At 47.8% G+C, this 27594-nt stretch overlaps 1 protein-coding gene across 3 annotated transcripts in view; it reads right to left on the reverse strand.

Moving 5' to 3' along the window:
• LOC128071850 (tetraspanin-15-like) overlaps positions 1-25027 on the reverse strand; it is a 37482-nt gene extending 12455 nt beyond the window's left edge. Inside the window, exons 1-5 of one of the 3 annotated variants that reach the window (XM_052664970.1) lie at positions 24483-25026; positions 18354-18539; positions 7827-7901; positions 5384-5479; positions 395-508 (exon numbers count right to left, since the gene is read on the reverse strand). In XM_052664970.1, the coding sequence (XP_052520930.1) occupies positions 395-508; positions 5384-5479; positions 7827-7901; positions 18354-18539; positions 24483-24569 (558 nt within the window). In that variant the 5' untranslated portion in view covers positions 24570-25026. Of the gene's footprint in view, positions 1-394; positions 509-5383; positions 5480-7826; positions 7902-18353; positions 18540-24482 lie in introns of all 3 variants that reach the window. The other 2 variants (XM_052664971.1, XM_052664972.1) reach the window with 2 other exon arrangements.
• Positions 25028-27594: the final 2567 nt, after the last annotated feature.

Below are 27594 nucleotides of genomic sequence, written 5' to 3' on the forward strand. Positions count from 1 at the left end.
TATGAATGTGAAGCCCACACTGCTAAACCCAGAGGCAGCAAGCTGAGAACAGCAAGCCACCACACAGGAGAGCAAAAGGAAAGGACAACAGCTGATCCCGATCCATGCTGAGATACAGCCAAGTCAGCTGAAGCTGCTGCTCTTTGTCAAATCACCCAGATGTAAGGTCTGACAGTAGGTAGAAAGATGGGAACTCAGCATTTCAAACATCTTCTCAGCACAATACAGCCCAGTGCTTTGCTGTTCACACTAAAGCAGCAGAGCCCACCAAAGCACAGCCATCCCAAGACACAATTCAAAACGGCAACACAATTTATGAGAAGCCAGTGCAGAAACCAGCGAGAAGATGGATTTTGCTGAACTAGAGGCGCTTTCTGAGCCTTGGCTGCCTTACCTTCCTGACGCAGCACGTGTAGGGCACGCCGCACGCAAGCGGTCCGCTGCCATTGCAGGAGTGGTACAGATTGACCTCCCAGTCCCGGTATTCATCACCACCACAGCAAGAAAACTGCAAAGGAAGGAAAGGAAGGGATAAGGCAGGCAGATGAACAAAGCGTGACGTTTCCAGTCCACCCCGAGCATCTCCCTCCAGCCTTGCATTGCAGCTCTGGTGTTGCTGGTATGAAGAGATCCCCAGTTACTTCTTGCTTTCAAGAACTCCAAGCGGGAAGGGTAAAAACCAGCCAACCAAACAAAAAAAGTGGGTGTTCAGCAGCATTTTAGGGACATGCAGCAGTTAGAGCACTGTGCATACATGTGTTGGAGGCATCACAGCTTTCACAAGCCCAGGAAAGATGAGGCTCATTCATGCTTTGCTCCAGCTGATTTAATTACAGGTGACTAATCCATCCTATTCCCAGGGCGTGCAAGAGAGATGCTCTTTCAGTGCCATGAATGAATGCTCAACTAGTTGGTGCTATTTGGCAATATGCTGATAAAACTCCAGTGTCTAACAGCCGTTTCTCTTCCCGTCAGGTTAAATTAGAGATCAAATGCTGCAGCTACGAACGAAAAAAGCTTCTTTCTCTTCTGTTTGGGCAATAATATTAATAATAATAAAAGTTTAATGAATGTCGTATTCTGCTCTCCACGGAATAAAAGTGGGCTTAATATATCCTGAGTCATCCTTTCTTTCGGTAAACAAGCTTCAATCTTAACAATTTTCCCCCTCAAAAGAAAAGCCTGGAGTGGGCTGGGGAGGGAGGAGGTGTGTGTTTGTGTTTGTGTGTGTGTTTGTGTGTTTGTGTTTGTGTGTGTGTTTGTGTGTGTTTGTGTTTGTGTGTGTGTTTGTGTGTGTTTGTGTGTTTGTGTGTGTTTGTGTGTGTGTTTGTGTTTGTGTGTGTGTTTGTGTGTGTGTGTTTGTGTGTGTGTTTGTGTGTGTGTGTTTGTGTGTGTTTGTGTGTTTGTGTGTGTGTTTGTGTTTGTGTGTGTTTGTGTGTGTGTGTGTTTGTGTGTGTTTGTGTGTTTGTGTTTGTGTGTGTGTTTGTGTGTGTTTGTGTGTGTGTGTGTTTGTGTGTGTGTGTTTGTGTGTTTTAACCTGCCTTTATTGCTTTTAATGCCATCTGTGTCAGTGAAGGAGGCAAGCATGCAGAACTAGTTCAGGAAAAAAGGAGGAAAACTATTCCCAAAGGAACATTGGATACTGCTGCACTACTCGATACTCCAGTGCTGCAAAGAAGTTTCTTCCATTTGCTTTTCTTGCAAGAACTGATATAAAATCCTTGTAATGAGCATTGCTGACTGCAGGAGAGCTCCCCGGGGTGTTTTCTTCCCTGCAAAGAGAGGCTTAGGCTGCACTGCTGTTGTGCCTGGATTTATTTCCTATAGTCTGAGGCAGACCTGGGTCTGTGTTTTACTTTCATGGGGGCTTGCAGAGCTCTGAGAGGGATAACAAGCAGAAAACAACAGCAGAGTCCGCAGACGGAGCCTTGCAGGCTGCTTTGGGAAGAGCCACGCACGCTCATTGCAGCCAGTGCCATCATGCAGCAGCCTCAAAGCAAAGCATTCCAAGGAGATGTGCAGGTGGGAGCTGCCTTTCATCTTCCTGAGAGAGAGAGAATGAAAGAGGTGTGCGAGCACAGTGCCTTCCTCCCTCTGAGTCTTACTTTGAGTTTGGAGCTGTTTGGGTTTGAGCACGAACCACCATGGCTTTGAAATTCAAATCCTGGCTTTTGAACTCCCTCTCTCCCACCTGTGCTCAGCAAACCACCAAAAACAGACAGAGGAAGAGCAGCACAGAGCTGCAGTTCATCACTGACAGCAAAGTGGGGCTTCTGACTCATCGTGGCCTCCAACCCCGCGTCCCTGCGCTGCGGAGCTCAGCACAAATGAGTAATACAAATGGATAAGTATTATTTCTTAAGGACAACGCATTCTGATACCTGCCATCTCACAGGCAGACAAAACAAGCCGATCTTGGCAGGTAAACCCAGCTATAATCATGGTATGCAAAATATTATCATCTCATGCTTCTACACACAACTGCTTTTCAGGAAAGGACCCCCATTCCCTGCTGTTTTTACTGTATGATACCAGTTTAAGTGTGTGCAGGTACTCAGCACAGGTTGAAAGCATTGCTTGACAGAGGGTGAACACTAAATTTCAGTCCTAAGGAGCATGGTGTGGTTTTCGCTGAGCTCAACCAGCTGCGTGCCAGCTAACCTGCAAGCAGACGAGGCTTTGGCACAGCAAATGGCAAGGGTAAGAAAGAAGTGGTAACAGGATGCTCTGAGCTTGTGTTTTGACTGCGAAATACACCAAGTCTGGGTGCAATCCTTCCGTGCTGGCTACACGTTTTCATCGTCCCAAGGTGAACCAGGCTGCTCAGGTCCTGAAAAGCCCCACAGGAGCCCCCCCATCCTTTATGAGAACACCACCAGCAGCTCAGCTGTGTTTTATGGAACCCAAGGGCTGTCGAGCTGCCAGAATGCTGCCATTTCTCGTCTCTTGAAAGCAGTTATGCTTCTGCATTGCTTCTCCCTGCTCCTGCCCTTGGTGTGAGGGGATGGTGCCTTTCAATCACTGATAGCACTGCTGGTTCCTGGTTTTCAAATGCTGTGCTAACACAAGAGCTCACAGCAGTGAGATTCTTACAAAGCACCTTTTCTTGCTGGAACAGAAAATGTGCAAAGACTTTTCAGCAACACCAGAAGTGGCCACAACTTCTGAGTACAGAGGGAGACTCTAAGATGAGCATCTCCCACAGAAAACCTGAATAAAAAGTCAAGTGAAGAGGTCAACGGGAAAATACCACAAGCAGGGGCTGAGATCATACGAGAAGTGCCTGATCCTCGCTTGGTTGGAGACACAGAAACCTTCCTGCAAAGAGATCTTGTCCCCACTCCTTGCCAAAGCGCACTGAGGGTGGCTCCAACCTGTCTTTCTGGTGGCTCCATCCATTTATCTTCCGCTCAGAGAAGACCAAATTACAGCATCCTCCCAGAGAGGCTGGAGCCGAGCTTTAGAAAGATAAAGATCTTCTCTGAGATCTCTTAAGCCTCGAGATCTTCAGAGGGCTCCCGGTCTTACTGATGCATTTGGTTCAGTAATGATGGCTGCAGGAGTCAGAGGTGAGTATTTACAGAGAGGGGAACATGGAGGGCACCATCAGCCTTCAATTTCAGCTACATCAAAGGAGCTTCTTGGGCTCCTTCAAAGCTAGAGATAAAATTCACATATCTGTGATGCTCCAATCCATTACTAGCATTAATCAGAATGCAGCTGTGGTGGCAAAGCCTGGCTCCTTTCCCCACAACAAAGCTCTGAGCGTGCAATTTCACTGCCATTTCTTCCTCCTTCCTCTCCTAAATCTCAAGGTTTCGTTTTTCCCCCACTGTTTTCCCTCAAAACATTCACCAAAAGCTTTGAGCCAAGCATTTCCCCTCTCGCAATAAGATTTGCAATGAGCATACCAAATGCATTCCATCAAAACAAACTATATTCCCCAAATTCCCATGAACTGTTTCCTTACCAATGCTGGAAAACAAAGCAATAAATTAGAGCCAGCTATGCTTGTCTGAACTGGGTAATGGCTTCAAGTCTGACCCTTACAGGTTTGTGAGCTGTCTGCTGAATGCACTACTGCATGAGAATGGCTTCATGGAGAAGGCTTAGCATGGCAGGGTTTTGTCCATAACCCACCACTGGCAATACAACTCAACCACCTGCCTCGATCCTGTGTGTAACGTAGGGGCTGTGTCTGGAAGGTCCTGCGTCAGGGACTGATCCCTCCCTGTTTGGATGTTCAGTTCATTTGGAGAGATGCTCCACATCCCTGTGCACTGCAGGGCAGTTGCACCTGATGACCCTTCAAGGTCCTTTCCAACTCTAAGGATTCTATGATTCTATGATCATCGCTCCGAAGCACAGCCACCTCGGGTTTTTTAAGATGGAGGGGAGGAACAATGGGAAATAGGGACAAGGAAGACATTTTAATTTGATACAGTGCGTGATCAGCAGAAATCTCAAGAAAGCTACACAGTGCATGAAATATGAGGCAACAGCAGCCAAGGCACAGTAAGTTTGGTTCAAAAAGAAGTGATAGCTGCAAGGAGAGCAGTTTATCAATCTGAAGGTTGGCCTGAGAACAGGAGACAGATGCTGCCAAGCCGTGGCAGCCTCTAAGCATTAGATGCCATGCTTAATAGATGCACAGCCACACAATTAAAGAAGCTGCTGCAGAATGGCCAAGCTCCAAAACAGGACTGGGTGCAGATGAGCACTGCTCTTGCAAGTCCTTGGGGCAGCTCGCTCACAGTGCTGCCCGTGGAAAGCCAGGGACCCTTCTTTCCTCCCAGTTACCAGGAGAAAAGAAATTCTTGGCAGTTTTCCCATCAAGTCAAGTGGCTCAGTGACACATCTCAGAAACAGTTATCTAAGGCAGCCCACCTGGGGGTTGCTGCGGTCTTGAAGAGGCTTTTACACGTCTTACTTCATTCTTCAGCTGTTCCCCTGCAGTTTGGAATAATGACCAAAGAGCCTTCAGGAATTGGGTGCTGACTTTCTATTAGCTATGGGAAATACAAATATCTCGGTGTCCATAACATAGCATAGAACTGAAGGATGTTTTCATTGCACACACCAGGAGAAGGTGCTTGCCAAAAACAAGAGGGCAACTGGAGGGCAACCGCATGAAGGTTAACATGGGCAGTGGCAAATTCTGCTGCTGGGACGGATACATGTGCAGACTGGGGGATGAGAGGCCTGGGGAAAGGGATCTGTGGGTTCTGGTTGATGGTAAATCAAATCAGAGCCAGCAGTGTGCTTCTCCTTCAGCGAGGCACAGAGCGAACCACTCGTTATGCTTCCCATTCACAGCACTGCATGCTTGCAAAGCTCCACGAGCCCCATCCCCCCTTATGCCACCCTTCTTCCAAAGCCAAACCTTTTCTTGGACAAAATCCAAGATGTTCTTGAAGTCAAGGTCGTCATAATAGTGGCGAATGCCCTCCTGAATGTTGGAGTGCAAAACTGCATTCATCTGGGGACAGGAGAAACATGAACACATCTCACACTTGGAACAGACAACAGCAAAATATCACAGACTATGAAAATCATGCAGAGAAATCCTTTCATAGCATAGCATTGCTGGCTGTCACTAGAATGAGAATCTAACTTGCTGTCCCAACCCTTTTGGGGCATAACTCATCATTTTTGATCTCTCATAGCTGCACCCAGCATCCTTCACCCACCTGAGTTTTTCTATGTGCTGCACATCCAATTGAATTATTAGGGTGACGACTTCTTGACAGCTCCCTATAGACCTCCAACCTCATCTCTGACGTAGCTTTAACCCCTGGTGGGGGGTGCTCTGCATCTGGAAGAGGCAAAACAGCCTCTGATAGCCAACAGCACCCTCTGATGGGCTGCACATGGGAGCAGAGCCCTCATCAGAGCCCACAATCACCACCAATCCCAACAAACCTTCCAGTGATGCAGCCGTGTCCATGGAGCAGCTCTGCAAGCTGCCTGCATCTCTGAGGGAGCTTTGATGCTTCAAATTAAATGCTAACCAAATGGAAAATGCATTTCACAGATGCATGGGAAGATTATTTGTGAGCTGGGAGCAGAGCCTCCAAATGAGCTATGCCAAGCCTGGCGTGGGTTTGCCACTTTGCTCCTGAAAAAGGGCCAGGCAGAAATGCTAATGGAGGAAAAGGGAACGTTTTCTGAGTTAGAAGTGAGGGATGAGAGGAGAAAAAGAACGTTGTTCTTCATAATTCACTGACATGAAAATTAGGGGTTGGGCAAACTGGGAGCAGGGAGATGAAGATGGGGAAGAGAAGAAAAAAGAAGAAAATGAAGGCATGTCAGAGTGGGAAACAAAGCCTGCCGACAGTGAGGGATCAGGTAGAGGAACTGAAAAAGCCTTTCAGAAACCACTCCTGTGAACACTGATTCAAACATTGCTCCATAGCTTTCCCAACACGACAGGCAAACCTGGGTTCTGCTGCTCCCTGTTTCTTTCCTCCCCACATGGGCTCACCCTTCAATCCCATCATCTTCCCATACGATCCCAGCATCCCAAATGAGATCTCAGCTCCAAGTTCTGGAGATAACGCTGCAGGGAGGGCACTGAATGTGCAATAATCCCCCAAACCATCTGCATATCAACAGAGTGCAATACTCAGTTGTGCAAGATTGTTGCGCTCAATACTCAGTTGTGCTCAATACTCAGCAGTGCAAGACCACTGTGCTCATTCCTCCTCAGCTCCCCCTACTTATTTAATACAAAACCCAATTAAATCTCCTTGATTAGCTTGACAAGCATTGCTCCAAATGCAGATTTGTGCCTCCTCACAATTTTAGGTCGGGTGGTTCATCACTTGTTGGGTCTCTTTTCCCTCCGCCCCGCTGTCTGATTTCCAAATTACACATTAGATTTAAATTAGGGGATGATTTATGCACTAATGGTTTGATTCATCCCCTGAGTTTTCCTGCAAAGCTGTGATCCCCTCTCCTGCTGCACAGGGCGGTGCTGAGCATCAGTACAGGGGAACAAGGGTGGAGAGAAGGAGCAAAGTCAGCGATTTGGTGCCATTTTCTATGAAAATACAGCCAGCACGTGCCATGCCAGCACATATTGATTTCCTTTACATGGGAAGGACTCAAGTGCTCTAAATTTCCTTATAGAGTCACATCTCCCCACTGGTGCCCTGACAGCTCCCCAGGATTGGAGGTTTTTGGAGAGCTGCTGGACAGAGCTGGCTGCAGCATCCATTCATCCTCCTCCCCTTCCACTTTGGGTCTCACCAAGTGCCTGAATCCCAAACCCAGCCTGAGCCCATCAGCTTTTGAAGGTTTGAAAGCATCAATTTGTCTCTGCAAAAGTGAATTGCTGTTTAGAGCCCTTACGTGCATATTTTGGATGTTGCTCTCCTGGCCTGCACACCCCTCCTTCCAGCCGAGGCTGAGGTTTGATATTTAATTGTATGATTGATTACAATAGTAAAATAAAACTGAATACGGTGTGCTTTCTTCAGCAGAAGCTGGGCAGCCAGGAATATTTCCATTGGAAGTATTTACCAGTCTTGCTGGTTCAGCTATAACTCAAACCTGTCCTCGCACACAAGTCAGCAGTTAATGCAATTGAGACAGGGAGCTTGATGAGAAGCACAAGAATTTTTGGCTGGGAGTCTGCATGGGAGCTGCTGGTGTGGTAGGAGCAAGGTGCAGCGTGAGAAGAGCAAGAACAACCAACATCTTCCATTCTCAGCTCATAGGCAGACATGAGGTGAGAAGGAAATCTCCCCCCAGCTCACATAGGCTGCAGCTTGCCACTCTGCTAAGCCAAGGAGCAGCTCCTCCAGCCTCCTGATGGCACTCACCTTGTTTTCAAAGATGATTTCAATGAATATCAACAGCAGCTCCGTGATGAAGATCACCAGAAGGACCCAAAAGAACTGGAAAGAGACAGAGAAGGATTAGCCCTGCTGCAAGCCAGGCTGCGTCCGCTGCCAGCACTCAGCTGTGATGAGGGAGAGCTGGAAAGCAAGAGATGCTCAGAGACACTTAGAAATCAGATCATTTCATTACGATCTCCCCAGGGAGCTCCAAATCTCCTCCAAAGATATCAGTCCTAAATTTGCTACCCAGTAGAATGAATGGCAGGAAGGAAGGATGGATCAAAAAAGAAACCAAATGTAATTTGGATGGCTAAGTTCTGCGTGGGTAAACAGGCAAAATGGATGCAGTGGAAGAAAGTATTTCCTCTGGGTGGATATAGATGTGCAGAGAAATGCCAACACCTATTATGATGGAATGCCAGGCCTTGGCTGAACATTGATGTTTCCAGGCCAGGCATCCAATGGAAAGTTCTCCATCCCCAGAGCAGGGCAGTAACTCACATCTCTGACAGACTGATGGTGGCAAAAAAAACACCTGATCTGGAAATTGGTGTCCTGATGAAGCAAGCAACTTCAGCTGGGAGGTTTGTTATTCCTGCAGCCCACGCTCCTAAAGCTTCAGTCTTATGTGAGAGATTCCATCTGGGACCGTGCCCAACTTTGCAGAGGATGGACAGCAAAGCTCTGTTTGGCTCACATGCATCCATCTCCCCAACATTACCTTCCTCTGCGGCTTTGGAGACTCACCAGTAAAAGGAAGGTGGAAAGTTACCATGGTAACCAGCTAAAAATCCAAACAAAAATGGAAAAAAAAAAAAAAAAAGCAAGTGGAGGTAAATTATTACCATGATATTCACTCTGTCCCCTGGTTTATTAGCAGAGCCTTGTTAGCAAGACATTGAAGCAGACATTGCACGGATCCGTGTGCCCAGAAATTATTTCCCAAGCTCAATGACACTAAAGCACCCCAGCAGCAGCACCCTGCTTGGTGTGCAAACCCCAAACTGCAGGGTTCTCATCAGCCTCCCTTGGCTGAGTTGTGCACCGTGCTTGTTTGCTAACAGCCAACCACTGCAGTCCTACTGGAGAAGCAGCACCGCTTTTCCCATCACCTAAATCAGCTTCTAATGGGCCGAGTTTAATTAGGCAGGGAATCCCGTAACCAAACACCTATCATCCCATAGTCAGAGACAACACAGCATGCATCAAACCCGATGGAAAAGGAATTTGAGCCAGCAGGAAGCCCAGGGTGGTGCAGTTGAGACTTCCTCACGTTCTGGCCATTGAGTGCTGCACACCGATTTGTCTCCCACTCTTTCTGTGTTTCTGCTGCACAGCTTGTCAACTCAAGGCATAAAAAGCCTTGAGATTCACGTAATGTAATCCAGCCTGCTCCATGCATATTGAAATCAAGGTTAATATTTCATATCCAGGAGTCTCGCCTGGTTTATAGACAAACGTGGACATATTTTGGATAAGTGCAGGGGATGTTGGCTGTACCTGGCAGTTTAGAAAAATGACTGCTTTCAAATACATCATCAGATGAGGTTCACAGCTATTAAACCCTTTGCTTCCACGAGAGCAGCGGGTGAATGGATGAAACTGAATGAAAAGTGCAAGTTCTGAGTCAGAAAGACAGACACAGAAAGGGAGAAGCTGGCAGAGGCTGATTGCCAATCCTTCCAAGAGGCAAAGTGCAAACCTGGGGGGTCATGCAGGTGATGCCCAGCTGCCCCTGGACACCACACAGTGTGTGACTGTGCCTCCAGAAGGACCAACATTTCCCTTATCAAGTACAGAGAGAAGGTTGGCAAGGAAAGCAGCCACAAGCCCCATCTGCAGCCTTGCAGACGTTCAGCCTGAATGAAAACCAAGCAGTGGCTGAATGGAGCAGGCAGACCCTTGGCTGATTGCACTGACAAAGCAGAAAGTGCCTTTTGTTGTTGCTTTCCCAAGGACTGCAGCAACCATCAGTAACAGGAACACGTGTGACAGAGCAAAAACGTTGTCAATGTCTGCAATCACCCACTTACAAACGCATCGCAGCCTTTGCTACCTGCCAGACCAGGCGTGAATAAAACAGCATTTTACTTTCCTTAAGAAGACTCCAGCAGCACAGTGGCTGAGCAAAAACCCACCCTAAGCAACATCTAACCCTGCCTTGAGTTGCTGTAGGTTTGCAGCAAGCTGGAAAAAAATATATTAATAATCATAAAGTAAGTGGAAAAAAAATCACAAAGCAAAAGCAGCGCGCTGAGGAGCTGCAGAGTGTGAAGCAAAAGCTTCACGAAGAAAAAAATAGCCTTAAAAAAACCCTCAGCTACCAATTTATCTTGCTCAAGTTGTCTGGCAAAGGGAAAAGATTCTCAGTTGTCATTAAATTAACACTTGCTGCAGTCAGCTGCCCTTAACGAAGCTCGTCGCTTTGCACACACCTGCAGCTGCGCCTTCCCTGGTAGCCTTCAAGTCTTTCTGCCATCTCTGTGTGTCAGGTGGGATGTCTTGCTGCAAAGTTTGCTCTCCCAGAAGCTTAAAGATCACCTGAAATCCTCAGTTGATGCACAGCAAGCATTTCTAGACGTGGGATGAATTGATAGAAGAGTGCAAAGCTCAGAGCATTTAATTTCCAGATCACGGGCATCACGCAGCCATCTCCAATTAAATACACCCACACCAGGGCAGAAAGGATTGCCATGGGTCAGGGATGGGTGGGTATTTCTGGAAGGTTGGATGCCTCGGGGTGAATAAACCATGCAGGGATCCAGCCCATACAAAGTGCCTGCAGCTGTGGATGGAAGCATTGCTCCGTGCTGCTGAGCTCTCAGCACTCTCGTGGCCACACGAGGCTCAAATTTGCTGAGCCTGAGTGTGACACGAATGGCACTTGGGATGGTAAAGGAATGCTCTGTTTGCCAGGGATGTGGAAGGGAAAAGATGCAGCCACAAGGATGGGAGAGAGCTCCTGGAGCCATACAGAACAGAACCATAGGACAACTAGGGGTGGAAAGGACCTCCAAGACCACTCAGTCCAACCATCCACCCATCTCTAGTATCTCCCTCAGTAATGTCAAGGCCCATCTAAATGCCTCCTGAACACCTGCAGGGATGGTGACCCCATACCCATTCCAGCTCTCTCAGAGCTTTTCCTAACGTCCAACCTGAGATACGAGAGTCTCAGTCTCAATTTAATACAAACACCCTCACGGAATGTTTTATCCTTGTTGTGAGCACTCTCAATCCCCCCCTTGGAATGGGCCTGTTATGCATTCGCACAAATATGTCACCATATCTTATTTTTGTCCATGTCTAGAGTTGCTTCCCAAGGGAAGGAGCTCAGTCAGCCCACTGAAACCTACACAGGAAAAGGGTTGGGATCTGCTAACACCAACAGCAGGTTGGCAAGGGATGGAAAGCCTGGATTCATTGCCAAGATTAAAAGAAACTCATGCAATTTACCTTCTCTTTTTGTGAATCACAACCTGGGAGGGGGGAGGTGGGGTCACACACACAGGAGTCTGCAGCAAAGCAATCCTTTGGTTTTGGACATCTGGAGAGGGAAGTGGTTATTCCTTCTGAGACTTTGCAGAGCACCTTCTACTATGGAGAAACAGCAATAACCCCCTCTGTCACTGTGGCCTGGGATGCTGCTTCATGCAAACAGTGGTGTTTTAGTTACAGGACATGCAATTTGCCTCTCCTGCCCCTCTGCCCATCCACCTCACTGGGTTTCACACATGCATTTGCCAAGCTTCGAATTGAAATACACATTTCCTCCATGCTTCACCATCTGAATGACCAAGAAACCTGTTTTCAAATCCCAGTGGGCTGGCAGCCTTGTAAATAATTGGCTGGGACGACCAAAGAGCCCCAAGCACACAGCATGGTCCACCCAACAGATACACAGCCCTGCCTGCACCCTGTCCTGTAGATGCCAGCTCTCCAAATATGCCCCTCTCTGCTCCCCACACCTATCAGAAAAGCATTTCTTTCCCTCATTTGGGTTTTTACAGACTTTCAGTCTCTACCAGATTGCCATCACCTCCATCTTCGTAAAAGTCCTGTGACCTGGAACTAGAACAGGTTGCCCTAGGAGGTTGTGGAATGCCATGCAGGCATTCAAGGCCAGGCTGGATGTGGCTCTGGGCAGCCTGGTCTGGTGGTTGGCAACCCTGCACAGAGCAGGGGGTTGGAATCAGATGAGCACTGTGGTCCATTTCAACCCAATGCCATCCTATGATTCTGCAACCCTCCACTCCCATTCTGAGACCAAGACAGATGTTGCAGTGCACCAGGCAGAGCTACAACACACTCATGCCCCCCCCCAAAAAAAACAACACACAAAAGGAGGGTTTTATGAAGCCCCACTAATTCACTGCAAGGAGGGCTGTTGTTATTGCAGTTGATGATACAGGGATGAGCTTAGAAAAGAAAGAAACCTGCACAAGACACAAGTCAGAGCAAGCACCAAGTAAAAGAACACAACGTGCTGGGAGTTTGCTGGTGATGCTCAACATAAGAGCTCTGGGAAGAATAAAGCATGCCTTTTGTTGCTTGCAAAACCATCCCCAACCACTCCTAGAATGACAGCAAATGGAGACACAGCAAGAAATTGAATGTGAAAGTGGAAATAATCAGTGTGGCAAAGGAATCATTCACTCCTGCAGGGCTCCAGCTCCCTCGTTTCCTCTGGAGTCAAACCTGGGCCAAGCAAATCCCCACTGAAAGCACATCGCAGTGATTAAAGAGCTCCAGTCAAGTGGTGACTAACCCTTAAAGAAGGAGATCAGCCACTACTGCCTGCAGAAAGTTCCTCTTGCTGCCCTGGGGTTCCTGCTTTGTCTCAGTCAAATGAAATGATAATGATTGTAATAATGATAATTCAAAAAAAAACAAAAAAAAAAGGATTCAAAGGAGAACTAATTAAGAAGGCTGGGAGGCCCTTGCAAAGCTTTTTCTGATTATATATTTTCCTGGGATTGTTGTGTTGGAACGTTTGCAGATCTGCCCCACTGCTGAGAGTGCAGCGGATGAGCCCAAACCACAGAGCAGCTCAGCCCCAAATGCTGTCCCACCTCACCTCATCCAGGCTGTGCTCCTTTCACCCCAAGCGTTTGCTCCAGAGCTGGTGATGGGCTCAGCTCCCCAGAAAACCTGAGCACTGCTGCTATGCAAACCTCAGGCTCCCTCATTTATCCCCACTCCCTATGCAGCAAAGCAGAAAAATCAAGCCAGCGGTGGTTTTGTTTAGAGAGCCTCTGATCAGAGCACTGTATAATCAGTGGGCTTAGCAAGGAAATGTATGTAGATCCTCAAACAAACCTCTGTGGGAGGGAGTTTCTTCCATTACTTTCTCCAGTGGGCTCTATTTGTGTGCTGATTACCAGGAATTGCCTTCTGAGGGTTTTGACCAACACCACTGAAAGCTGCTGATATTGAGGTATCCAAAGGAAGCTCTTCACTATTGATGCAAAGACTGCACCCCAAGGAGCAGCAAGCTTTGAACCCTAGGAAGCAAAGACAGATCCCAGGCTGCAAAGAGCAATAGGAGATTGCAGTGATGATTTGCACGAGGCGTGCTGCAGTTAACCTTCAACCTACAGGGAGAAAAAGAAGGAGGACAAAGTCCTGGTGACCTGCTTGCACCAGCAGTTGCAACACTGGATGCAGCTGCGTGGCAGCTTTTCTCATGTAATGCTGCAACCAGAAGGAGCATTTACTTATCCCATCTTCCACTGGCTGTGGTGTTTAATATCCCACACAGTGCACTGCCAGGCCAACAGAGAGCTGCCAGCCCAGTGACTGCATGGCTCTCTCAGTTATTATGTGTAGCAATTAGAAATTCACACTAGTTTTGAGGAGTCCCCAAACCTTCATCTTTTGCAATCCAAATTTGCAGCCATTTCTCTGAAATCTGCATCAGCCCTGCTTGAAACAGCATCCAATGGGACAAAGCAAGCAGCGGGGCCTCTTGCCATGGCCACGGCAGCAGGGACAAACCTTTTGCCTTGCTCAAAGCCTAACCTTAAACCCTAGACCCTAAACCCCATCCCTAACACCTCTGCCTAAACTCTAATCCTAACCCTAACCCCAACTTCAATCCTAACCCTAATCCCAAATGTAACCCTAATCCCTAACTCTGACCCTATCTCTAAACCCCAAACCTAACCCAGCATAGCACAGGGATAGCAGTGCCTGCTTGCAGCCCTCAGGAGTGTTTCTTTACAGCAGATATTCAAGGCACTGCTTCTTTTTGCTGGCCTGGAGCTGAGCATCCCACAGTTAATTGCTGAACCGGGTACCCTACACAAATGCTTTGCCCCAACTAAGAACCACGGAACCAAGTGGAATTAGCCTGAATCAAGTATATGAGGAGTTGGAGTGCCAGCAGTGCACCCACAAGCACCACTTCCTTTAAATTGCTTTACGTAGTGCTTCCAGATGTGGAAAAAAACGAGTGGAAGTTGCCACTCACTGATGTTTTCACATCTGCTGGTTGAAGTGGCTGCTGTTGGTAATGAATTAGTGCTGGCGATGTGGCAGAGGGATGCTCTGCAGGGCTCCGTTGCAACAGAGGTTTTCTGTGTCATTTTTGCCCTTTTTTTCCATCTGCTTGGGAACAAAACCAGCTGCTCAGCCCCGCTCAGATCTCAGAGTGCTCCTTCACACACGGCCCCTCTGATTGCTTTTGTTCAGAAACAGTGAGGGCCACAAAGCTTCAAATCACTGTAGTATCTGACTATCTTCAGGGGGGAATTTATCTTGCTGGGAGGACAATTCTCCACTCACACAATAGCTCTGTGATTGCCACCCACAGAGTTTGCTCCCTCTCCAAATTCGCTCCCCTCTCCCAAACCTGAAACGGAGACATTCGCTAGCATTTAATCTCCCTATTTACACATGCCATCAGAAGCTGTAAAGGGAAAAGCCACACTCCAAGCCCTGCTTTGGAAGTCATGCCCTGGCCTCAGAGGTAAAATAATAAGAAAAAAACAAAGCAAATTAAATAAAAGTCAAAGCTGCAAGTGGTTGCCTGTTTGCTTTTCACATCTTGGCACTGCTTACACTTGGAAACAGCACATAGATCAATAAATATATCTGTATTTATACATGTTTATATATATACACACACATATATGGATACATATAACTTGAGAAGTCCAGAAGAGTGAACATAGCAGCTGATCCTGTAAACCCAAAGACTGCAGCCCCAAAGTCAAATCCTGCCCTGTGTGACAAGGCAGAAAAAGAGGGACCCAAAAGGCTCCCCAGAAGAAGGGAGGCAAATTGGATTCTGCTCCTACTTCAGCTTTTGTTTCTCTCTTGCACTGCATAGAACAAATGCAAATCTGCAGAAGCTGGGCTTATCCCAGTGCAAGAGATGCAGGGAGCAGCCTGTCCCATGGCATTTCCAGACCTTACACCAAACCCACCCAGCTCCCACAGCCATCTTGCTGAGTGAGAGCAATGCTGATTTTAGAATCAATTTGCTGAACCGCTCTGAACTTGCTGAGAACAGAAGCAGGCTGTCTTTATCAGACAGCTTCCGATTATTCAAGCCTGGAACAGCAAATGAAAACTTGCTGCTGAAGCAGAAGCTTCCAACCCACTTTTAAGTGCAAGTCTTCCCAACACGTTGGCCAACCCTGGACCCCCCCATGGTGCTCGTGTTGGAATTGTGTGTTAGTGTTTCTATTCAGGTGCAAGCTGACGGGTTTTCGTGGGGCACAGCAATATTTTCTCCTAAATAGAGAAGAACTTACTGCTCTCTGAATGAGCAAGGCATATTTTTTGATGTAGAGGCAATTCCGTTTTATCAGTGATTTTAAGTTGAGAGCAATATTTTTGCTCATCACTGTGAGTGTGTGGTCCCAGGAAATGGCAGGTATGTGTGTTGAAGCCAGCTACAGCACATCTCCACGTGTCTCTTTGGGGATCATGCACTGAGTTTCCATAATCATCAATACACACCATTTTATTCTGCCTTATTGTACATTCTCCAGGGTCTGCCCTGAGCCTGCTTTTGGAGCTCAGGGTCGACCTCCCTTCTCCGTGGTCCCTGCATCATCAAATTCCCACCCGAGGTCAATTGATTGCAAAGTTCACTAAGGAATAATGTGAATAATGTCTTTTCAAGGCTCTGCCTGGAGAAATGTGGGAAGAAAAAAAAAAGGTATGAAACCATTTCTGCAAAAGGAAAGAAGGAAAGCGACCCTGAATGGGTTGGTGCACGGGAGACCATGTCCTCTCTGAATGCAACCAAGGAAGAATTGAAAGGAGCCTTTCCAAATTCAGCAGCTGTAAACTTCCCACAGATTCATGGCCTGAGCACTCACTTCTGAATGATGGATAGAAACACTGATGCACAATTCCAACATAAAAACAATGGAGAGTTCCAGGGCTGCCAACATGCTTTGTTGATATGAGTTGGTGAAAGCACAAAAAGGCATTAATTCAGTGCCACAAAACCATGCTAACATCAATGGTCTTTCCAGTCTCACTAGGGAAGTGTTGTAAGCTAATGGTATGAAGAGCTTCTGCTGGGTAAAGTGCACCTCCACTGGGAAAGCCTGCTGTCACCTTATCTTCTTTGTGCTGATGCTCATCAAGCTGAATAGATCTGTAGAGGAAACAGCATTTCAGCTCAAAGGCAGGGAACTCGGCTTGATTCATTGCCAGAAATATCATTGCCCCTATTTGCTGCTAGAAAAGGGATCGTTGATGTGACTTTGGGCCATTTGTGCCACTCTGCAGCCAACAACAATTGACCAAGGAGCCTTGAGTAACCCTAAAAAAGCCAAACTCACAATGCATTTCAACGCACAAAGTCAACATCCCCCTTCTTACATCCTAGCCAAAAGAGCTGCAAGGGTTGTTGTGCTTGATAACTTGTGCATGCTTTATTTATTCTGCACAGCAGGCGTGAAGCTGGTTATATCTAAAGGGAGACAAAAGCAACCCAAATGGGCAGGATTACTTTTTTCTCCGCTGTGCCACTACAGAATTGATTTGACTGACAAGCTGTGAAATGCAGTTAATGAGCTTGGGTTTCTGTTGGCCCCGTTGCTACAAGGATGACAGTTCCTACCCTCTGATGTGTCAATTTCCCACTTCTAAAGTCAGCCAAAGAAAAAGAATATTAGCCGTGAAACTTAAGGAAGTATTAGCAGAGAAAGGAAGATATTATCAGAAATTTGAAGTAATTATCCTTCTTTGGAATAATCCTCGATAGGATGAACACAATGCCATGTAGTGAAAAGTGAGATGGAGGAAAAAAGAAGATGTAATTTACTCGACAAGCAACAGACTTCAGCTTTGGCAGAAAAATGTCATCTGGGTTTATGGAATAAAGAAACACAGAGCTTTTCCTGTTGTTTGGGTGGACAGCAAAAAGAGGGTTACGTTCTAGAGATATAAGTCAGCCCAGGGATAACGTGGAATTCACAAAGAAAGATAAAATTAATTTGATAGGGAATTAATTGAAAACTGTGATTATTTTTAGCAAGCAAGCTATCGGTGCTACTTAAATACCACAATTAAATACCTGGGCAGGACTGGGCTGGCCACTAATTTAGAGACTCCTTCAAACATAGGTCAGGAGGTGACTGGTCCAGAGCTCTCCAGCAGAGCACACGATATCACACTGCAACAGAGCAGCTTCCATCCCAGCCCCCCTCCTCAATGCAGTGCAAACCACCACCGACCACACGTGGCATGAAACAAGATGTATTGGGAAGCAAGGATATTTTCAGCCAGTAACACGGGAGCAAAGACAATACGGGCTTCCCGATCAGTATTAATTTGAGATGCAAATGCTGAGCAATTTTTAAAAGCAATATTGCAAGGCAGTGGAAGGGAGTGCTAGCTTCCCAGTGTTTGATTTTAATAAGCGAATCAGCTCAAATCAGTGGGAGGGGAGGCTGTTATGGGGGTCATTAGCATGCAAGGCACACACACACCAGCAGGAAGGCTCTGTAGACCAGCACAGAATATTCATCCAAAGCATCTTCCTCACTGAGAGAGCATTGGTCACAGCTGAAAAACCAACTGAGCTGTCACTGAGTTTGTCAGTGGACGCCAGCCTGGGCTGAGCATGATGGATGAGCTACGTCCCCATTTGCAGGCATTTGCTTATAACATAGCTTATAAACTCCTGCAGCCTCCAGCTCCTTGCTGGGGTCTTGTACCAGATCTGCAGGTTGGTGGCTCTGCCTGGAGCAGGGGGGTTGGAACTCGATGATCCTTGGAGCTCCTTCCAATCCAAGCCATTCTATGATTCTGCTGGCATTCTTGCTGCCCCAGGAAGAAGGCAGCAGCTTCCCAACGATGTGGATAACTGGCTGCCAGCTCTGCAATCTGTACACATAACTTTTCCCCATTACTGTCCACTGGCCGAGCTAAAAGCATTGAGGGGCACACCCTTACTGTAATTCATGGTAGTGACTCATTAGGATACGTTAATTTCCCTCCTTGAAACCAACCAGACCAACCCGGCAGCAGCGCCAGCCTTACTGTCTTCAGAAGTGTCCGGTTGTCCCTGAGGCTCCCCACCATGCCGACAAAGGAGACGCTGAACATGGTGAAGCCCAGCAGGAGCAGGATGATGGCTGGAGCGAGGAACATCCCTTCCAAGGTTTTGTGCTTCTGCCTCTCCACTTCGGCATAAATCCCAATGCACAGGATCACGAGGCCGATGATCTACGAGAAAAGTGTGAGCCGTGCATCAGATGCCAAAGGGAAAAAATCAGAAACTCTGAGGAAAAGGTGGAGGTGGAAGAGATCCCAGAGGAAGAAAAATGTCCAGTGTACTGCTAGATAAAAACATAACACGATGAGCGAGCTGATGGGTCAGACCCAAAGGGTGACTGATAGAAAATGGGGTTCCATCAGGGTTCCATCTCCCTCCATGGCAGCCCTACATCTCCCTCACAAAGGAGCTGCATTTTGCAAGGTTCTTCCTTTCCCCATCTCACCCAATGCACCTGGCTGCTCAAGCTGACCCTTGCCCTGGGTTTACAGACCCTGGGCTGTATACAGCAATACTGCCAGCCTATAGACCAGTCCTCCAAATTACTCATTTCACTCCAGCACCTCCCTCAAGCACCACCTTGTACCAAAACCCACGGCAAGCCACTCGGTCTTTGTGTCATGGATGAAAAACATCATCAAATGTAGCAACGGATTATTTATGACCATCTTCCTCCCCTCCCTCCAATAAAACAGCCCTAATTGAAAAAGAGAGCCCAAGGGGGCCAGGATAAAACAGGGCTCTGAAAAGGGCTATTTTCATCTCTTTGGTTCCTACAGATGAAAGCCAACACGGAGATTCCAAGTGCTCAGAGCTGTCAGAAGCCATTCCCAGCACAACCAGCATGAAGCTGACCCCCGGAAAGGTCAGAGTGGAAAGCAAGGAGCATCCCAAGTGATTTTCCTGCTGCTTTTTGCAGCTCCACCATCCTGCATCTCAGTGAGAAAATACTGCAGGAAAGCCTCAGCTCAACGAGGAGAAAACCTCCTCTTCTCACTCCTTTTTCCATTGCTTTACCTTTCCAAGAGGCTCCATTTCCCCTTAACGAATTCACTCAAACCCTTCTGGTTAATTTGTGTTGCCGATTCAATCCTTAATTTTCCTGCACAATCCTTTCGGAGGAATGATTTATTTTCTTCTCTACTCTGGCTGGACTCTATTTGTGGAGTTACTGTACTCAGTTTATGTTTAGCCATCCCTGTCCGCTCCCAGGCTACATCTCACTTACAGAGAAACTGAAATCTCCCAGAAAGTCAAGCCCAGATCTGTGATATTTGCAGACTGTTCAGCTGCAAATATCTAAACAGGTGGGCCTATTCCTGATAACAGGCTTTTCATCCATTTCCTTCTTTATCCTTTATTTTAAGCACCAGCTTGGCTCACTGGGATTAGGCTTGATGTAATGCTTCTCTCTTACAGCACATCCCAGGAGTTAGATGTGCACACTATGCTTGTAATCTCCACTGCTCCTCCTGCATGCCAATCAGAAACACTTTCTCCTTTTTAATTCATGATCTGTGATGCAAATTAGGGAAGAGGCCAGGAAAACATATAAAAGAAACCCAGGAGTGGGGCTGAGGGCTGCGCACTCAAGGGACAGATGACGCATCTTACACAGCCTGGGCTTCATCTGCTACCAAGGGAAAGAAAACAAGGAGGGTTTTCAGGATGCATTGCTTAACAACAGCCTTCCCAGGGCTGAACTGTTTGGGTTTCCCAGGGCTGAACTGTTTGGGTTTCCCAGGGCTGAACTGCTCCTTGAAACATTCCAAGCACGTGGCATGCAGGAGTCCTTCCTCCCAGCATCACCACAGTCCCAGACAACCCTGAGCACACACCTCCAAATTTTCTCTTACCCAAGACTAACAAGTGAACTGGAAGAACCAAAATTAGCAAATGCTCAGCTGCTCTGCCTGAATTTCTCACCTCTCTCTGCTCAGCTCTTGGCTTATGAAGTCCCCCAGCATTCTGCAACCCGTTCTGCTAAGGGTCGCCACTGCAGGCTGCAACTTCTAGTTAGAAATGAGATGAGTTGCTGCTCCTCAAAGCACCTTCAGGCATGAGAAGGCACCTCACAGAACAACGCACACCCTGAGGAAAGGGATGGATATACCAGAACCTCTCCCAGCAATGGGAGACTGCAAGGAATTAACAGTGAAGCCAGGAATATAATGAGTTTCCTAAGGACAAGAGGGCATTGATGCTCTAAGGACAAGAGGGAACTGAAGGGTGGCAAAGGGATTTTAATGAAAAATAGCTGGAGAAAAAAATTCCCTGAAAGCAATGTTTCTACTGAGAAACAGTGGATTATGGAGCAAATTGGAAGTGCCAAAGCCTTTGCTGGGACCTGTGCAGCAACATGCACTTCACAAATGAGCTCATCAGCAGAAGAAGAGCACTGAAAGCAGCAGGAAGAGATGGCACCACTGCCTGCAAAGCCTGGCTGCTCTGGTTTCCATCACTGGGTTCATCTTTGGAGGGGTTGTTTTTGCCATATGAATTCAGCCAGCACAGATCTTTCTGATTCCTGGCATCACAGCTGCTTTCTACCACACGCGCTCAGTGAGTGCTAAGGTACATAATGAAGTCTGTCAGTAAACCCTCTGTAGTTACTCACCAACTGCCCGGTGATCACCTTAACGCAGTGCAAACTCCGAGGCAGCCAGCAGCTGCCCATAATGAGCGCTCTGCAATGCATCCAAGAGAAAAAGCAAACCTTCACTTACTGTCTAACGAGAGGATGATTATCCCAGTTCTGCATAATCACTGTGGGATCAAACTGCCACTGTGGAGAAAGACAGTGCTCTATCTGATGGCAAAAAAAAAAAAACAAAGAAAAAAAGAGCAGGGGGATTCTGAGGGCAGAATCCCTGCCAAAGCAGAGCAACCTCGCAGCCTGCCAGGGGCCAAGCAGCAGGCATGGCTCTCCCCAGGGTGATCAGCATTAATGAGATGAGTCAGTGTTAATGGCAGGCAGTAATTTCTCCTCATTCAGGATCACCGAAAGTGGATTCAAACCCAGGCAGACAGGTGATGCGTCCCAGTTTGGCTGGGATAGGGTTAATTTTCTTCTTAGCAGATTGCATAGTGCTGCGCTTTGGATTTAGGATGAGGACAGCATTGATAACGTGCTGATGTTTTAGTTACTGCTGAGCAGTGCTTATGCTAAACAAAGAACTCAGGTTCTCATGATGTGACAGAGGGGACAGGGGCCGAGGGGACAGAACCAGAACAGCTGACCTGAACTGAACAGATAAAAGAGACCAGAAAAAGGGCACAAACATTCTGCCTACGGAGGCGACTCTTGTCAGCCACGAAGGGGAGATATGCCTTCAAGGAATACCTGTTGTGTTTCCCAAACAAATGAATACCTGTGGAGAAAGGTGCCTGGTACCAGAGGGAATTGGCTGTTCTGGAGGAGATGTGTGATTTTGACCTGGTCAACGAGCAGCCATCCCAAGATTCAGATGCCTACCAACCCAACTCACTGGCACCAATGGCCTGGAAACACAGAGAGAAGCCAAAGGTGGATGACACAGCTGTCATGCCTCAACAACACAAAGAAAATCTCCCTTCTGTGTGTTGGCTGTGGACAAACATTCCCAAGAGCTTCAGCAACTCAGAGAGAATCTATCTTCCTTCCCACCAGTACAGAGCAGTAGCTCATCCATTAGAAGTAAGAATTCCTCTGCTTGAAAAAGGATATAGTGAGTACGCACCGTGATGCTTACTAATTTCCTTCCTTTTCTGTCCTGTTAAACTGTTTTTATCTCAACCCATAGGTTTTGCCTTTTGTTTCCGCTCTCCCCATCCTACTGAGGCGGGAGGAAGCACTGACTGCATTCAGACATGGAAAAACAGAATGCTCCCGTTTGAAATCAAATTGAAAGCAGAGCTACTCCACCTCTGACAAGCAGCCAGGACGATGAATGGTGTTAAATCTGATGGTATAAAAGCAGCCAGGAGGCCTGTGGCATGCTGGCTGTCACACACCTTCTGCCTCTCATCACATAAGCACAAATATCCAATGCCTGGCAGATGCAATCCAGAGAAAATAAAAAAACAGGGCTACCTGCAGGGTAACAGACCTCTTTTGCTTATTTTGTTGGAATGTAGACCAGGTCTCCAGCAGCTCTGGGAGATGATGAAACCCTCAAGGGGGAAATGGAAGGTAATGCAATGGGCTGTAATGGTCTCACAGCAGTGTTCCATAGGAAGCTCCAGCCCAACACACAGCTCTCCAACCTCTGGGCAATTGGCTCCATGCAATGGTTTCAAGCCACTCTCTGGTTTACCCTACACTCCTTTGCTGATTTTCCCAACTATATGTATTTACTTTCATTACAGAAAAGGGCTGGAGAGGATCCAATGTTGTTCTTTTCTCCGTTGAACCAATTCCCTGCAGGCTGGATAGAAAACCACATCACCTCCTCTTCCAAGTCTCCTCGGTCCTTCCCAGTGAATTATTCTGAATGCTTCTCCATGGGAGGTGCTACGTTTTCAAGGCCTTCACTCAAAGCAACACGACGTGTCTGCACAGTAATTACTATCGAGTGCATTTGGCTGCAGCAAAACAGCCCCCCGTCACGTCTGGTTAATGAGATGGGAGAGCTGCTGGATGGACACAGTCACTGCGTGCATCTCCAGAACTGGGTCAGGGGGCTGGAAAGGCCGTGAGATCTGTGTGGATTCAACAGAGCAATGGCCAGCACAGGGACTTCCCTGGGGTCCACAGGGAGCACACGCATTCCTGGTTAAAGGCAGGCTGAGTCAGAGCCATTCCAAATCATCTTTTTGCAGCTACTTCTCAGTTAATGAGGAATTACTGAGACTCTTCTTGCTCGCAGGCTGGACCAGCCACACACTGCTGTGTCCCCCCAGACTGCCCTGTCTCACTGTGCACCCATCCATCAGTGCATGGCATTGCACATCCCCTCGCTAATCTGCATTTGCAAAGCACAGCCAAGAGCTACGGTCAGGCAGCTTGGAATTAAAACAAAACAGCACTTCTTCCTCATCCTTACGGCTGCTTTAAGGCATTTCCAGGAAAGCAAACCTCAGATCCGTGCAGGAAACAAAACCCCAGTGACAGGGGGTGGTGATGAATCTCTCACTCACACTCAGAGGTGAGCACAAGTCGTGAGACGATGCAGGCAGTTCTCCAACCCCAGGAGACAGAGCTGCCCTCCCATGAGCTCACCGACAGAACAAACAAATCAATAAGGGGCGAGGGAGGCATTTTCAAGCTTTGTTTGCAACCCTATTTACTCTTCAACCTGCCCAGGAACACCAGAGATATTTGTGTATTCAATTACTCTGAAACAATTAGGCACGCATGTCACTACACACACCCAGGCAGCACGAGTGCATGGGGCAAAGATGATTAATTAGCTGTCAGGAGGAAATACCTGTAAATACTATGGACTGGACTATGCAAGGTTAACCCTAGGAAGGTGCCAAGCTCACATGGAATTTGTTAACCAGGGGTGCACAGAGCTCTGGTGGGGGGATTTCCTGCTGATTCCCCGGGCCTCAACACATGCTTACACCTTCCAGCTGCAGGGGAAGCCTCACCCCATCACATCTGCCTCAATGATTTGAAACTGCTTAACGATAAGAGTTACTTTTCCTCTCATAATAACCAGCCTGGTCCAAATAACCACCGCTGCCACATCCACACCAATGGGTTCTGCCAGCTGCTCCAGCCCCATCCCCATCAAAGCACGTGAAGGGAATAGAACAGCACTGCTGCCCGGTGACCCCTTGAGTGATCAAAGTGTTAAATCTGTGTTTGCTGAGTGCTTTGAAACACTGCTCGCTGCCACAGGGCATTTCCAGGAGCTGCTCTGGGGGTGGGCGGTCCGAGGACGGCGCTCTTAAACGCATCAAAAGCTGCAGTTTTCCCTACTATGGACCAGCTGGGACCCTTTTTTTCTTTTTTGCTGATGTAAGAGGGACTCTGCGAAACACACAGCACAGCACCAGGTTTTATAGTAGAGATTTGATTCCTGGAAGGAGGAAATTTAGACACTGGAACGTGGAAATTGAACCCATGGGGGTGGCACCGTGGGGAACAACAGCAGGAAAAACAGCAAAGCAACCCGAGCACCTACCGAGAAGAGAGTGGCATAGGTGGACAAAGCGAATTTGACGCTGTAGTAATAGAGGAGGGAGTTTCGGCACTCGGAGCCCTGCGCCATCCCGGGGCGGCCGCTCGCTGCCTGCCAGACCCTCCCCGCTCCGGCTGCTGGGGAGCGCAGACATGCGCCCGATGCTGCTGCACGCACCACCAGCCTTCAACTTGAACTGCTTCCTCCTGGCAGGGACCCAGCCTGAAAGAGGGAAGGCAGAAACGCGAACAGTCGGAGTTAACCCTTTGCTGGCGCCTGCTGCTCGCCTTTGTTGCCGAGATCGACGGCGGAGCTCCGTGCGGGAAGGTGGACGTTCTGCCGGGGTCTCCGGAAAATTGTTAGTGGGGTTGCAGGCAGGATCTCTTGGCATTCCAGGAGTGCTGGCAGAGCTGGGGGTGATCCTGCAGTGATGTGTCGTGTAGCAGCAGAGAGCGAGCGGCAGCTCCAAATGGAACAGAAATGGAGCAGATTTCCGCCAGGCGATCGTTTGGAGCTCGGTGCTGGAGAACAAAGTCCGTGTTTGCCTGCTGCAGATGGGGCAGAGCCTCTGCCTCAGCTCTGCCTCGAGCCTGCAGCTGCCTGGGTAGGAACATGGAAACAGAAGAGAAGGTGTGTGGAGTGGGAAAGCAGCAGCGTGAGACCATGCGGGAGGGGTCTCCATATCAGCCTCCACAACACGGCTGTGAAAATGGAAAACGGGAGAGAAGATTCATGTTTAACAAAAAGAGCAAAAGTGAGGCTGGAGGAGCTGGGAAATGGATTAAGGAAATGGTGGATGGATTAAGGGAAATGCAGCCACTGCTGTGATGTTGCTTCCTTGATGCTGGGAAGCACTTGGGATCAGCAGCAAAGGGAAAAACCTTCATTTCTGCAGTGTGCTGCAGTTTGGAGAAGTAAAGAAAAAAGCACTGCTGTCCACTGCATGGTTCATTGCCCTGGGAAATGTGTTAAAAAGCCCCATCAATTGATGGGAAGGCAGCAGAGGTGCAGTGCTTCTCTCTTGCAGAGAGAAAAGGAGAATTATAGTGAGGTTTGGAGAAGTGCTGTGACTCAGGGCTGCACCCAAATGCTCGGCCCCATATTTACCCATCTATGGTGCTAGAGTTTCTCACATCAGGTCTTAGGAGATGAAGAGCAATTCAGCACAGCAAAAGAGCATACCCCACAGTCCTTTTGGCTCACCATCCTGCTTTCAGTGGTTGTTACACAGGGACAGAGTGGGCTGGCTTTGGCGGTGCGTTGTCTCCCCTGATGGGATGGGCCATAGAATCACAGAATCAAGGTTGGAAAAGATGTCCAAGCTGCCCAAGTCCAACCCCAACACATCCCATGGCTCTGTGTAGCTGTGCCAATGCATCACCACTCTTAGAGAAGCATTTCCTAATGCCCAACCTCAACCTCCCCAGCACAGCCTGAGGCCTTTCTTACTGTTGTTACCTGGGAGAAGAGGCCATTGGCTTCAGTCACTCATCAGCCCATCCAGATCTCTCTGCAGCACTTTCCTGCCCTCACACAGGCCAACCCTTTCTCCCAACGTTGTGTCATCTGCAAACTTTGATGCGAGGTTTCTAAAGCAGTGGCATTTGGCTAATGCTTTATTTAACATTTTAAAGCCTGAAGCTCTCAAGCTGCAAGTGGGAGCCATTCTTATTTCTTGGGCAGTGCATACACCAAGCTGCCAGCTTCCAAATTAAATCACTGCATTCTGTAAGCCCAACATTTAAGCTACATTTATATACAATATTAAGCTACATTTAACCATCAGCTCCCACCTAACATGTAGCCCTTCCCCACGCCGAGTCGTCTCAGCTTTGCTGTCCCCCTCCTGTAGCATATGAAATCATTTAACAGATGCACCAGCAAATGAAAAGACTTTCCATGGCGCAATTGCATCGCTTGAATGACAGCTTGGCCTGCATTTTCCCAGGCAGGCAGCAATTAAAGTGGAAATGTTAATCTGTGCTGCTGCAAACCACGGCGCAGCTGGCTCAATACCATCGTGAGCAGCCATCAAGAATAAAGTGAGCAGTGGGGATGGGAGGAGAAATCGTTCTGAGGAGTTAAGATAATAAGCAAGCAGCGCTGGGTGGTGATGAACAGGAATAAAACCGAAGCATTAATGTGCAATTTTCTGATTTGTAAAACTCTGATTACAGGAGGAGGGCGAAGACTGGGGCTGGGGGATGCCAGGCTCAGCGTCATGCTGTGCCCATGCCAACGGCACAGAGATGTGCAGCAGAGGCATTTCTGGCTCCTAGGGTTCAATTGCACTTGAGCATCCTCCTGGCTCAGCCAGTTCTGTAGAGCATCACTTCTAATTGCACAGCACAGAGCTGTCCTTCACAAACCTGCGTTCTCCCCTTGAGAACCAAGCAATGCTCTCAGCCTCAGCAGCCTGAAGCCCTGCAAGGAAAGCAGAGAGGGCAGGACAGCATCACATTCACCATGTCTGCAAGGTTCACGTGTGCCAGGAGTTTCTGCCTTTTCCCTGCAGCTCCTAAAGGTCCCATTCACTGTGTTCACTTTTCTCTGTTGTTCTCCTTATTTTTAGCCATCTTTGTGCTCAAAGCCCCAAAGACTCTGCTCCAAAGCCCGAAGTCGCTGACATTCTCCCTCTTCATTAAAACACCTGGCTAATTAACCCACATATAAATCAAATCATAAACTCATTACACAGGTTCCCTGCGCTAGGGATAACTAAGAACTTAAAACAATCCTTCTGTCTCTCAAACCCACCACGTGTTGAGGGTCCAGAAACACTGATGGAGGCCCTTCTGTCTCTCAATCCCACCACGTGTTGAGGGTCCAGAAACACTGATGGAGGCTCTGCTGGGCTTTCCTACTGTCCCTAATTCTCATTCTTGTGCTCAGATTTGGTCTCTTCCATTGGTGTTTCATGCCTGGCCCTGGCACACCAGCCTAAGTACGCTAAATAACAAAGCCATGGGACTGCAGAATTGACCCAGCAGCTCAGGGTTGGGAGTGGAGGAGGAATTCTGCAGCTCCTTTTTCCAAAGGACTCCAATGGATTTAGTTTTTAGAGGATTATCCTGAGCACATATACTCCGTGTTGTTGCTTTTTCCCTTATTTGTG

The sequence above is a fragment of the Tympanuchus pallidicinctus genome, unplaced genomic scaffold, assembly GCF_026119805.1.
Source record: "Tympanuchus pallidicinctus isolate F22 unplaced genomic scaffold, pur_lepc_1.0 scaffold60, whole genome shotgun sequence".
NCBI lineage: Eukaryota > Metazoa > Chordata > Aves > Galliformes > Phasianidae > Tympanuchus > Tympanuchus pallidicinctus.